The sequence below is a fragment of the Mytilus edulis genome, unplaced genomic scaffold, assembly GCF_963676685.1.
Source record: "Mytilus edulis unplaced genomic scaffold, xbMytEdul2.2 SCAFFOLD_1806, whole genome shotgun sequence".
NCBI lineage: Eukaryota > Metazoa > Mollusca > Bivalvia > Mytilida > Mytilidae > Mytilus > Mytilus edulis.
This window is the reverse complement of record NW_027267663.1, coordinates 4,168-19,386: the sequence shown is the minus strand read 5'-3', so window position 1 is coordinate 19,386 and position 15,219 is coordinate 4,168. Positions and strand designations below refer to the sequence as shown.

At 31.0% G+C, this 15,219-nt stretch overlaps 1 protein-coding gene across 1 annotated transcript; it reads right to left on the bottom strand.

Annotated features, from left to right (window-relative positions):
* Positions 1–2,688: 2,688 nt before the first annotated feature.
* On the bottom strand, positions 2,689–14,494 carry LOC139505734 (fibrinogen-like protein A). The gene is made up of 5 exons (XM_071295211.1): positions 14,122–14,494; positions 12,463–12,599; positions 4,457–4,553; positions 3,679–3,843; positions 2,689–2,948 (listed from the first exon to the last, which is right to left on the bottom strand). Exons 1-5 carry the CDS (start codon positions 14,492–14,494, stop codon positions 2,728–2,730), a joined length of 993 nt encoding a protein of 330 aa, XP_071151312.1. The 3' UTR covers positions 2,689–2,727.
* Between the last annotated feature and the right edge of the window lie 725 nt (positions 14,495–15,219).

Here is a 15,219-nt window from a genome sequence, read left to right as displayed (position 1 = left end):
TCAATTATTTACTTAAAATTAAGGTTAAAGTCAGTGATTCAATGAAACCTGATGTCAAAAATATATACTTTAGAAGAAGAGACAAATAATATTATATTACATCTAAAGATTATAATAATCCAAAGTAAACTATACTACGATGTCAATGGAAAAAATTCCCGCGCAAGTGTCATGACTAGATAAAGGCAACAGTAGTATACCGCTGTTCAAACTCATAAATCCATGCACAAAATACAAAATCGGGGTAACAAACTAAAACTGAGGGAAACGCATAAATATAAGAGGAGAACAACGACACAACACTACAATGTAACACACACAGAAACGGACCAAGCATCAGACAAAATCCCACGAGAATAACAAATATAACATCAAAACCAAATACATAAATTTGGGATAGACAAGTACCGTGACACGTCTTATCGCAATGTCAGTTTACACTCAAAAATAAGAGAAAACAAACGACTCAACGTTAAATTGTAACACACACAGAAACGAACTATAATATAACAATTGCCATATTCCTGACTTGGTACAGGACATTTTTAAAGGAAAAAATGGTGGGTTGAACCTGGTTTTGTGGCATGCCAAACATCGCACTTTAATGGCAATGTTAAATATAACATTGAAATGACAACATAATATTACAGGACTACAATACAAATAAATAGGAGGAAATCATTTAAGTTCTATCTATCATTCACATTCCGATCAATTTACTCAGTTGAATAAAATATATATTTTAACTATATTTAAATTGGTTTTGAATTCTGTTAATATATATCAGAAAAATGATTTGTTTTGGCAGACAAGCCATTATACTATAAACCAACTCGACACTGAAGGTTAAAAACCCTAAAACATTATGGTAGATGGAATCGTCCAAACGGATTACCTAACGCAACTATGTAGATTTAGAATTATGTACACAGAAATAAGATTTGATATATAAACCCCTATAAAATGTCAAAACAAAAACAAACAATTGTATAACATCATTGTTATTAAATTTGCTAACGTAAGATCCGTGAAGTTAAAATTTATAACGATTACGTGTACCCTGTCAACCCCTGAAAAAATAATAATGTTTTCTTGGCTACTTCCGGACGCGGTGGTCAGGAAAATTAATATTTTGTTTTTAATTATGTTAATTAATCATATTCGTGATCAGTTTACAGAGGTATATAAACATGATAAAGAAAATTCGCAAATGGAACAAATGTTTCATGGCTAAAACCAAGACGTATGCATGAAGCTCTTCCTCAGGTCAAATAGACAGCTGTGCCAAAACTGCATTTTGAAAATGGCCCGGAGTCGTGTTTCCTTTGCTCAATTACTATTTTTCACAAAATGTTTGAATCAACGTTTAATTGTTCACGCTCTTACTGCCAATTGTTCTTTTCTTTCGATATACAATTATAGATAATCTAGAACATCGTAATCTCTTCTTTTGAATAACAATCGTCTATATGCATTCGCAATGAGTTAGCAAATACATTGTATGTCAGTATTCAATCTGAATGTTTGGTTGATTGCTTCAAACAAATTCACACACCAACAGAGTGTTAAATTTAAACAGGGTAAATGACCATTCCTGAGGTATTGAAAACACCGGAAATGTGTCCACCATGGTATGCAAAAACGCGATTTATTGTCGGATTTGTTATAAAATATAGACATACAAAACATCGTGAAATATTCCCTATATTAGACGTGATTATTAAATTTAAGAAAATTGATTATTCAGTAGCAGAAATTTGAATTAAGATTATCCATGGGAAACAACTGAAGTAACTGAAAACAACTTAAAGCAACGGTAAAAATAAAATCATTATTTCATAATGGTAATACCCACATAGATGAACAAATTAAATCCCTTTAACAATCGACAATACAGTGCAAGAAAACCCTCAAAGTTAATAGAGCACAAAATGTGCTTTTTTGTTGTTAAATCTTAGTTTGACAAGTTCACTACACAAGATTAATAAGGAATTGATTTATAATTGAGATAAAAAAAAAACACCAACTGTTCATTTGCCTCATCTATTGTTTGGATATAGTTTTGGTTTTTTTTTTTTTGGCGTTCAGATACATTTTATAGATGCCTGTTTCTTTATCTTTAACTTATACACACAATGTTTGTTTAGACACTTGTCACTTGGAATCGATAGATGATGACCTCAAGAGGTCTTTTAATGAATTTGTAAGGTTGCGATCTGACTGATAAAAACATATCTTTTTCTGTCCACCTGTACTTTTAATTACTCTCATTAATAACGTTTTCATAACATAATCGTATTTCAGCTAACCCTTCCGTAGCACATGAAATGACATTTTATACAAGGTTTGCAATACTCAATCTTTTGTATTCTACATTTTTATTGGTCTGGGTAATGTTGTGTGTCATTTGGTATTTTTTTCTTTTTTATTCATAGATTTGTCAGTTTTTGTGGGTTTTTTTCGAGTAATAAGTTTAAATGTCCCTTTTGTATCGTACGCCTCTTTTTTGGTCAAAATCAACTAAGGAAGGAATTTCAAATTATTAACAAACAGTCTGCTATGAAGACACCATCTAATTTTGATATATTATTTTTCTAACAATTAATTAAACATCTTTCTTTAAAAACTTTCCGTAATGCCACTAATAATTCCAGTATTGCAACTATTTAAAAATTAAATTACGAAAGTAAATAGTTTCATAGACAGCTGTAGCCATGAATTTAGCAACTAAAGTTTTCTTATCATCATTACTGACGTTTTAGCTGCGTTGCTTCTGAAATTTCGCCAATACAGGTTCATGTTCAATTTCCTATTGAGAGCACTGTGACAACAGCTTTTATGCCACCATGGTCCATAATTGTCTACACAATGCATATGTCCACCATGTTCATCATTATCCTGGTCAGTTGGTGAGAACTTCATTCCATTGTGATAAGTCATTTGATCACCTATAAATGATATATAAATCAATTACTACAAATGACAACTGATATTCGATAAGTTAACATTTAAATGAATTTAACATGTAACTTGTCAAATTTGTTGCTTTTTATAATCTGAATGAATTTCTCTCATTGTCTATCCACCTTGAATCAAATGAAAACTATCTGAACAGAGTGACCAAATAATAAAAGAAACAGAATATGGTGTTGCGCTATGAATGTCTGATGCCGTTATTTATCTCGACAATATTTACGCTTCACATCGATCGTGATAAGAAATGTGTCACATTAACTGAATTAGTTTTTTTAAGCTAATAAAATTGAGAATGGAAATCGGGATTATGTCAAAGAGACAACAACCCGACCAAAAAGCAGATAACGGACAAAAAGCCATCAATGGGTTATCAATGCAGTTAGAAAATCCTGTTTACGGCTGGCTCCTTAATTTGTACTAGTTCAGTAAAAATGGATGTCATACTTAACTACAAAACATATAATGAACTTAAATTTTAAAAAATAAAAAAGACTAACAAATGCCAGACACGTTGAAAAAAGCTCTCTTAAACTTATTTATATAGCCTAATCAATTTAGTATCATCATATGAAGCAACTACTTAAACTTTAAGTCTTCCATGGCTATATGTGATATTACTTGAAGGTTCCTAAGCAACGGTCAATAACGATTTGTTTTGAACAACAGTTTTAAGTGTAAGATATTCAGATATGTTATTATTACCTGCATTTCCACTATAATCCCCGACAGTTAGTTTATACTTAGACGCTGCATCACCAACAACAAACGTTTTATACGCAGCATACTTCTTTGTATGGGACAAATCCGTTAGATCTATTCTCAGTTCATATGTACCACTGGATGTCAGGCTATGGATGTGTTTGTTACCTTTTAAAGAAAATAGCACAGTAGCGTTTCAACAAAATATCAAATATCTAACAGGAATAAAAGGAATGAAAAGACAGAAGGCCTAACGGGATAACTTTTTGTTAAACATGCAGATATACGTATTTCAATTACAATGATACTAATTATGGAATATTATTTAATAGTATGATACCATGATACATACTTATCCATATTGAAAATGATATTTTCCAATATTGATACTACATGCATATGCTTTTTTCACTCTAACATATTTTGTTTTTATTTTTAATTTTTTGTGCCAAAATATCGTAGTTCCTTTCTTTCTTATTACAATAGTAAACACATATACTGACCGTCAACATTTAGAAATGTAAATCAGTTGATTCAATTCCTGTAATCAGAAGATGGAAACGTTTCGTTTATGCTTCTCTGTCATCATAATTAACGTAATGACAATGTTATAATTAAACTCATCATAGATATCATAACTAAATTTTGTATATACGCCAGACGCGCGTTTCATAATCCACACTACATCATTTACATTGTTATCAAATCAAATAATTTTTAATCTTTTTTTTCGAGAGTGCCCTAGCTAACAAAATGTGTGATAATCTATTACTGTGCTCACCAAACCAGTATTCCCCATAAGGATCCCCAAATCCATTCTCATAATCTGTCCATGTTCTCTGGAAATTTACAGTACCATCTAACCTTCGCTGAATAATCTAGAACAAATTTCAGTTGATCATTTTAGAAAATATATATAAGAAAAAAATGTTGAACAGGTTTGCTTTGCCTCACCATTTGGTGGTTTATCAATATTCGGTTGAATATCACACATATTTAAAGAAAGGAGATGGGTTTTGGTGGTATAAACGGTTACACATACAGAGCTGTTTGTTCAACAGAATATACATGAATACCAAAAGATGTATATGATCCTTTTTAATGATTTTGTTACTCAGACACACCAACAACAACAAGAGCTAACAGAGTATGTAGTGATATTTATACTCTAATATTGTCCATTTAGAACACCAGCAAATAAATGCACCATAGATACCAATATGAATAAGTATACGTCAGATGCGTGTTTTATGGTTAAAAGACTCATTAGTGAAGCTCGAATCAAATAGTTTTCAAATGCCGATTAAAATACGTAGTTAAACATGTTAAGAGCTTTGGTAAGCATACACATGCGAAAGGACTTACAACTCAAGTTTTCTATTCATTATGCAGCAAATCCTTAGTATTTTTAAAAGTTTTGTTTATAGTCAATTTCAAGTTATTATAACATATCAATAATAATTCATGCCAACACAGAGGTGCTGACTCCTCAGCAGTTGCATCCAATATAAATAAAAAGTTATCATATATACAAGGATAACAAAAACTTGTAAACTAGACGCGCGTGATGGTATGGTGTTGTATCTGAGATCCCACAAAGTACCTAATTACGTGATCGTGTATGAGCCCCTCTACAATAAACAGATAAAGGCTTTATATTAAAACAAAAGCTCAAAAGGGAGTCCACATTATTGTACAGTTAACTACTTCTCCATGAAAAAGTAAAATAACTACACTACCAACCCGAAGGAATATTAAACTTGGAAAGTCTCTTATCAAAAGACAAAATCAAAAATTGCATCATACAAATAGTAATCAACTGCTACTCTTCAGACCCGCCACACTCATTTCCGTTTGTAGAAAACAGTGGATTTAATACGGTTTTGCAGCTGAACATTCTGTTCGACCGTGGCATAACATTCCATTAAATTAAAAACAATGTTTGACAAAACAAGCTGACATAGTATGTAAACATTTGAAAAATAAGGATACGGGAGTCAACATGGTGCTATAATCTTAATCATTTTGTAAACACAAAACAAATATGTAAACAAAGCAAACAATATGGCATATAGACAAAACATATCCCAATATTACAAAACAATGCTTTGGTAAGCATACACATGCGAAAGGACTTACATATCAATAATAATTCATGCCAACACAGAGGTGCTGACTCCTCAGCAGTTGCATCCAATATAAATAAAAAGTTATCATATATACAAGGATAACAAAAACTTGTAAACTAGACGCGGGTGATGGTATGGTGTTGTATCTGAGATCCCACAAAGTACCTAATTACGTGATCGTATTTACTAATTACGTGATCGTAATTACAAATTCAACAAATATGTTTTAAATGAATAATATCCTGTATACTGATCACTCGTTCCCCTGTATTATATACCGATATGGAGTTATTTTCTTTTAGAACGATAGATCATTCTTTAAAAAAAGAATGTTGGCTGTTGTTCGTGTGATTCTTTGTCAATTGTGTTCTCCAATTTATTTATATTGTAGTCCTGTGTTGTCATTTTGATGTTATATTTCACATGGCCATACAAGTGCGAGGTTTGGCATGCCACAAAACCAGGTTCAACCCACCATTGTTTTCTTTAAAAATGCCCTGTACCAAGTCAGGAATATGGTCATTGTTATATTATAGTTCGTTTCTGTGTGTATTACATTATAACGTTGTGTCGTTTGTTTTCTCTTATTTTTGAGTGTAAATTCACATTGCGATAAGACGTGTCACGGTACTTGTCTATCCCAAATTCATGTATTTGGTTTTGATGTTATATATATATGTTATATTTGTTATTCTCGTGGGAGTTTGTCTATATGTGTTACATTTTAGTGTTATGTCGTTGTTCTCCTCTTATATTTAATGCGTTTCCCTCGGTTTTAGTTTGTTATCCCGATTTTGTTTTTTGTCCATGGATTTATGAGTTTTGAACAGCGGTATACTACTGTTGCCTTTATTTACAAAACATTTACTAATCAGTGAAGTATAGATTTATGAGTTTAACTGTCCCTTTGGTATCTTTCGGCCCTCTTTGATAATTTATGAGGGGAAACAAGAATAATATAACGCATTAATGTAAAGATCGTCAGAACCTATAATGTGTACTTTAAGATCACCATGCAATATGTTTTAGATGATAAAGAATATTATTCAGCAAGGTTTTGGTATCTTTCGATGAACTTCGAAAAGTAAAAGAAGTTCTTTGATATACCCCTGGCTAATAAACCTTCACTTTATACACTTTTAGCTCTTAAATACTGCAGAAATGCATATCCCATATACAGATGATATCGATATTTTACTACAAAGGTGATCAAATTGATCAAATTTAAAATTGAAATCGTCTCGTTTGAAATAGATTGTGGTACTTAGATCAACACATATGTCAGATTCGAAGTTTGAAACAAACGAAGCCGTGTATGTTGTTTATTTAATTTCTAGTTCTATAGAATATAATTATACACTCAATCAGAAAAGTTTGGAATGTTTATGCAAATGTGAAATAAAATGAATCTAGCTTATTTGATCGTCTGGTTTTTGACAAGTGTCTGAAGGAACTCCGACTCATATGCAAATAAACAAATGTTTCCATAGGAATGCCAATAATTTAATGAAAATATCTACCTACAAATTCAACAAATATGTTTTAAATGAATAATATCCTGTATACTGATCACTCGTTCCCCTGTATTATATACCGATATGGAGTTATTTTCTTTTAGAACGATAGATCATTCTTTTAAAAAATCAACCCGGACGATACTATGTTTCAATGAAATATGCTCCAAGGAATAAAATAATGACCTGTGTGAGGTCATTATTTCCCTTGATAAAATGCAAACTATTTTTTACTTCCAAATTTTATTCGTCTGATGGTTTTTGTTGCCGATTTGGATTTTATGATAAGTGTAAAAAAAAATCGTCATTACCAGTATTTAAATTTTAAAAAGAAAATATTGTTTGATATACCGCTTCAATACAGAGATATTATCAAATATGTGAGTTAAATTATAATGAAAACTTTGATAACGCTTTTGTTTTAAAAGCCAGATTTAACTTATTTCAGTGCAAGATTGTGAAAATCTTATTTATTCACAATGAATAGGAAATAATACTGTGACCTACATGTATCGATACTGTAAATTTAGAAATTATTGCGTTCATTTATTACATGTGTCACGATTTTTTGCTACCTTCGTATCATATCTAAATTTTTGTAAATATATAAATATATGCATACATAACTCGTCTAAACATCAACCGAACAATGTTAGACCTGTAAATTTGCTTTCGCAAATTTTGTTTTCTTCCCTCGCCGGGATTCGAACCCATGCTACTGAAATATCGTGACACCAAATCGCCTGCACTGTAGCCGTCCCGCTAGACCACACGACCACCTGGGCTTCACAATAATAAAGCTTTCGGTGGCCATGTGTTACCTTTCCACGAAAATTTTAATCTAGCGTCGTACTACAGTTCATGATATATAAGGCATGGAGATGTTATTTTTACAGATCAGCTAAATTATCTATAGTTAAGGATTCTGCAAATTAATGTAAGATACAGTCACAGAAAATAATTATATTTATAAGTACGTCTGAGCCAGTGACAACTCTACAACAGATTTATCAATCGGATCACATGGGTGGAGAGGTAATCGAATTTATATTTCAATTATCTGTTTAAAAATTGCTTTTCAAAAGAAATCATTCTGAATATTTCATTCGATTCAAATAAAAATGATTAAAAGATAATCACTTTTTTGCGATAGAAATGTCATTACAAAAAGAAGAAGAAACATCGCACCCCCTTTCATTAAACTACGTTTGTACAATACATTACTTACAAATTGTGTTGTATTTTTTTATACAACGTTATCGGATGGTAACATTTCAGTTGTGTAATTTACATTTATATTTGTATTGTGCATGGGTAATAGTTCCTAAGGTTTATATCTAGAATAATTAGTGAGTTTTATTTCACATTCTTACTGAGCCGAAGGGCGTATCAAACAAAACCTGAACGCATTAGAAAGGAATATACCACTTTGGTAACGTTGTGGTCGGTAAAATAGGATGCTAAATTTTTAAGAAATAATATTTTTGACGGAATATAAGTCATATAATTCATATTTTAAGGGTTTTTCTTGTTGTGAAACACACCTCGGGTGTCAGAATTTCCCAATGAAAGACCCTACAGTTGGTCTTACATCTGATTAATCCTGACATCCCTCGGGCTGTTCTACGACAACTTAAACTTAAACAAATTATGCCGTACAGTATCACAAAGCAATAAATGTATAGCTCACGCTTCCATATATATATAAAAAAATATTGTGAATTATTTCTTTTAATAGATTCTTCAATTTCACATAAAATATGACAGAGAATTCCGAAATAGTTGCAACGACTCATGGTAAACGTATGTATATAAAGAATAATGACATTTTTGTTTTTAATACTGACCTTATCGGCAAGAATATGAACCGAGCCCACTAGGAGGGGGGGGGGGGGGGGGGGGGGGGGGGGGCTGATATTTGAGCTGATAAAGTCAGCATAAAAATAAGATGCCATTATTCTTTTTTAAATAGGCAATCTGTCTTAACTCTATGTAAAGAATATGAAGTAAAATTAGATAATAAGTATAATTACTTTTACGCGCATGAAACGATTGGTTCGTTGTTAGTTTGTATGAATGAAGTAACCTGCATCTCATTGATAAATTGAAGCGGATATACAAGAACCTGTGACGTTACTGCACTGATACATGACGTGATTGCCTTATATTTTCGAGTATCAAGTACTGTCTATGATATTGAAAATATTAGGCATTAAGATCAAAGGAAAAATGTTCTATTAGAGGTTTCTCAACATCTTACGAACGAACGAAACTATACGAACGTATCATTTAGGAGCAGTAATTTTGTTAAAATAAAATCCATGACACATGTCCACTGATATTGTAATGTGTTGAAAGGCAACAGTTAACAATTGCATAGTCTTTTTGTAACCTTGCATTTTATTTTTGTGTTAAAACATCGATGTTCCAATTTAGTTTCTGTTGTTGAATGATACGTATTCTTACGTTGAGTTTCGTTTGCTTACATGTCGAATATATGCGTTCGATTTATCTCTCTTATCCATTTAAAATGAATATTGGCAGTTTATAATGTTGTTGAAAACAATCGGTGCGTACGGTTTGCATTTGATTTAATTGATTGTTGGATGTTTAACATTCCGTGACAAGCATTCCATTCTTTTCATGACCAGATTAGCGTTTGCAACATAATTTAAAGTGAATGAAATGGCATAAGTTTAGTATTTTTCATTTATTATATCCACACATCCTATATAGATATGAAACGAATCGAAATGAGGGCGTGTTTTAGGTTAATTCTGTCTCCTAGAATAAAACACCAACAGGAAAGTCTCAATGTGCGCTTGGTATAATTGATCTGACTAGCTATTAAATTATTTTTGGGAATAAGTTACAGAAATATAAAGATACACTCTATCTATCGTAAAGCCTTTTAGAGTTATGTGTATTCTTGTTGAAAGTATAAGTGATACATCACTAACAAAAATTATAGTTACATATTTTTTAACGGTACATTTTCTTTAAATACCATTCCTTAAGTAAAAGAAAAAAAAAGAGAAAAAAAAACGAAGAAAACTTATACAGGATCCCATAAAAAATCCACGAAAACAAAAAAGAACAAAACAATTATATTTTCAAATATTTATTTCAATTTTTCCCTTTAGTTATCTTCTAGAATATGTCAGTTTAGCTAGAGTATAAATCAGTTATGAACATTTTAAGTCAATGAGTGATAATTTGAATTTTAGAGTTGGGGTAACTTAGTTACGCCGGATCTGAAGAAAATTAAAAACTATGATGTTGTCCTGTTTATCAAAATCTCTTGTACGATTGTTGTCCTTGGTCTAAATATTTTATATTCTTCGCCTCAATTCATTGATCAATTAGATTTTCAACTGTTTTGATTAAACCGTAAATTTTATATCATATATTATATATTTCAAGTGAATTTTTAAAATATGTCAACCACTCAAAATGGTTTTACAAAATCCAAAATGTATATATTATGTAAAAGACATATCAAAGGAAAGAAGATCAAAGCCGATTTTTCAAAATATTGAATAAATAAAGGCTCCCTCTTTTGTCGTTACGGCAAGTTACGTCAAGTAAGGTCAATTTTCGTTCGTTCGTTAGTTGTTGAGAAACCTCTAATTGCCGATAAATTTACGTACTATTCAGTACACCGTATTTAAAGATCGTACTTGATCATTTCTTGCGTTTAAATTGACAACTTTTGTGTTATTCAATCATTCAAAACATTAACATATAACGGTTTTTTTCGAGCTCTTTTAAAAAATCATCTTATTCACCTTACTACACGTCATCCATGTGAACAGGATTTTCAACTAATTGTAATTCATGTATTGGTAATATGTTATAGATATGCATAAATTATGTTATACTGAGTGTAAAGAGCAAACAGTTATTAATAAAGTAATTCATTGATAAAAAGCTGTCACTTTAGGGCTTACGATACAGTTACAGGGGAGGTAATGGGAGGTAATCACGGTGATAGCGTAAATTTGTTATTTTCGCGACGTCAAACAGTAACTTATCGGCAAATGATGCAGTTTTCGACTGATTTTTATCATTCAAACTGATCTAACTAGATTATGTGAACCTTTTTTCATGAAAAAGTCAATAGTGCATATTTTTTTTTAATTTGATATTCAGCAAAAAATGACGTTTTTTCTACATTCATGAACATTTGATAAATACGAGTGAAGTCATTTGTAGAAATAAAATGTACAAATTTATAGAACATTTATATAAAACCGAAATTACAAATAATTTAACAAAGACAGCTTGTGTTTATCTTTTAAAACCAAAAAAAGTTATGTTCTTATGTCTAAAGGAAAAATACGGCCGCAAAACTAAATTTTGAGGAAAGATCTGAAATTACAACTCAATTTACTCAAAAAGTAGCACATGATTGTATATTTGTTATTACATATTTGATTTAATGAGGGGAAACATAGCCTATATGCAAATTTTCATCAAAATTTCATTACGGGATCCAAACTGTTTCGTTTGCCATTAACCTGTCGATGTAGTTAGTTTCGCTTCCAATTTTTTTCAAGAACATAAATATTTCTGCATAATAAGATTGTACTCGTAATAATCTATACATAGGACTAAAATAGGATATTGATTTATTGGTTAATTGGTTTTTAATGCCATTTTAGGCACTTAAGTGTTATTTCATTGCAGTCAGTATTTATTTGTAGAGGAAGTTGGGATATTTATAATGAATCAATGAAGGAAAATTTACAATCTTTTTCAGAAAAAAAAACGCAGTCACGTGCACTTGCCATACGCGGAATTCACACCCACAACTTCGGTGATGACACACTAGTGAAACAATAGTAGGACTCCTTATAACACTCATTCACCGCGGTCATACACAACAGATTATAGTTATGATACACAAAATCCAGATACATATAAGAGTAAAAAGGTAGTCCTTCTTAACGCATAGGCCCTACTATACAGGCATTATAATATCGTAATTGGCCTGCGTTTACACGTTTTAAATTATTTATAAGTAAGCCAAAGACAGAGATCATTCACAATGTTCCTAACTTGAACCAAGCACATGATCCTGTTATAAGTAAAGGATTATCTACCATCCGTTTTTTTTAAATAATTACCAACATGCAACTTACTGTCCAGCCATTCTGTACTGTATCCATATCGCAATACACTCTCACTGCTGTCTTTTTATCCGGAAATATAAGAAACACACCAGATTTCGCTTTCGGGTTTGATTTTAATATATCACCGCAGTCCTGTTTGTTCTCTTCTAAAAATAAGAAAAGTATCACACTACAACTGCAAGTTTCTAACAAAAATTTAGACGAAATTATTTTTTGCGCTATCTGTTTATTTTGTTCTGACGTTAAGTTGTATAATGACGTGTACATGATTTATAAATTGAAAACTAAGATGGTCAATCTTGTATACATCGACTGTTTTTCCAATCTCACAAATATGCTATGGCAAAGACAAATAAAATAGAGTCTTTTTTATTGGCATAATTCTAAAATCATTAAATATAAACCACAATTACATTTTCTTTTATTTATAATAAAAACAGTTGTATACTTTCGTTGCTCGATTAACTAGATACATTTTAGTAATGACTCTTGCGAAAATTAACCGAACTCAATTAGAAATAAGAAAAGATATAGGATCATAACAGCGTTTGTAACATCATTAGCATTACTTATATGTTTAAAAAGAAACAAAGATATCTAGGGGACTAATAATTCATTTCGATACTTTTTATGAGAAAAAATGTATTTACAAAAAGAAAGGCTTATAGCGACAGCACACTTTTTTAAACAACTTGAAAGTTACAAAGTAATGAAAATTTGTTTAACAAAAACTGGACAAAATTAACAATTGAAATGTCGTTAAGCTCAGTGTTTCATATCCATGTTTTCACATAACAAAAATAGAAACCAAAATGAATATGTAACTTGATAATTAACCTTTGAACACAAGAAAAAATGTTGAGCAGGATCTGGTTACCTATCCGGAGCATCTGAGCTCACCACCAAATTTTGGAGGGGTTTGTGTTGCTCAGTCTTTAGTTTTCTGTGTTGTATTTGTGTACTATTGTTTGTCTGCTGGAATTTTTCTATTAGGCCATGGTATTGTCAGGTTTTTTTCAACTGATGTATTTTAATATCACTTTGGTATTTTTCGGAAATCTTTTAAATAATTTTTAAATCCGTCCTTAATTTATTTGCGTTAAAATTATTTTTCGTATTACGCTTTATTTATTTTCGAATTCCTTAAGACGTTAAGGTTCTATTCTTCTTTTTTTAAACGGACATAATTATTTATAAAATTTTATTATTTATATATTTGAGACAAATAATACGTAACACACATTTGTTTCGCGCATATTTAGAACCTTTGTAATTGACACAACAGTGTTTAAACAATCTTTTTTTTAATCATGTTAATAGTTATTAAAGAGTATCTCGAATCAGAAATGAAAACAAAAAGTGCTAGTGATTGTATACTGTAAGAAATTTAAAACATATTACCATATGCATTGACAGGAAGCTTACTATTTTCAAAGCTGATTTTCTAGTTTATATTTCAAAGCAATTAAGCAGATTCAAGGATTCAAGTACTTTCATCAAAAGACATTATGCAATTTTACACTGAACTTTATACTACTATGTAATGAAATAGGATAATTCGATTCAAAAGAAGCAGTTTTGCACTTGATTGAGATCAAATAACTGCCATGAATCTAAATCAACAATTTCTGTTATCCATAAAACCAATTAAATATATATTATAATCACCTTCATTCCTGAAAGGATTTACCAGTTGATCTTTTTCTTTATCTTTCAAAACGTCATTAATTTCCTGTAGGGTGATATTTCTGAAAAATTCTGCAGTCGAGTTTCCCTCCAATAATGTCTTAAAACGTTGTGTTTGTTCTTTCTCATAATTTTTAACCGTATTCCTCATTAGCGTTTGTATGTAAATCTTCATTTTCCTGTTTATGGATTTTGTGTCTAGCATGGCCACCAGTGGTGTTCCTTTGTCGGTAATCAAAGGCATTGACAAAGGGTCTGTGTCCCCTATATCTTCGGTGGATGTATCTAATGATGTAACAAAAATATCTCCATACCAAAACACACAGAAAGCAACTACCACAACAATTGAATTCATTTTCCAACAGCACTTTATTATTCCGAGTGAGCGTCGATGTACAGGTACTACCTTGATATCAGTCACCTTGTTGTATAGAACTACACTCTCTTTACATTACTGTACATGACTAAAGAAACAGCTTTAGTAAGTGCGAAGTATATAACTACGCAGAAAACAGTTGCAACCTCTCACAATTTATGTCTCGTCATAGATAAAAACAAATGATTATTCTTTTTCTTGTAGAAGAACAAGCTCAAGGAATGTTTTTGGTGTTATTTATGTCTTGATGAACAATGTTAAGAGAATTGTTATGATAGAGAGATTTGATATCTTCAGAACGGTGCTACAAAAACTTACTTTTATCATTTCATGCAGTTCGCTTTTTCATGATCAAGCTACGATATCAGGCATAGTTATGATCATTCGATTAATAATAAATCAGTTTTGTTTGTTTAGAATGTTGGTTTATTGTGAAAGAGAGTTCGACATATTTTTATCTGACTTAAATTATTTACATAATGATTTTTTTTTATCACCATTCAATTCAATGAATCCCATAAAGTTCCATCCGATTAGCACCTAATGTTTTTATTTCATAAGAGGTTGTCATGATTAATGATTAATTAAAAATAATTAATTTTATGTTCATCTATCATGTAAATGTATAGTTAATCTTTGTATCTCCCTAGTACAATTTATATGAGTTTTATGTTTTCATCTTCTGTTTTGCTTTGAATTTTGTA

Coding starts and splice junctions, on each gene's coding strand:
- LOC139505734 (XM_071295211.1), bottom strand. CDS start 14,494: ATGAATTCAATTGTTGTGGTAGTTGCTTTCTGTGTGTTTTGGTATGGA. Junction 3,844..4,456: donor TTATGGGGAATACTGGTTTG/GTGAGCACAGTA, acceptor TTTCTTTAAAAG/GTAACAAACACATCCATAGC. Junction 2,949..3,678: donor GGATTATAGTGGAAATGCAG/GTAATAATAACA, acceptor TATCATTTATAG/GTGATCAAATGACTTATCAC.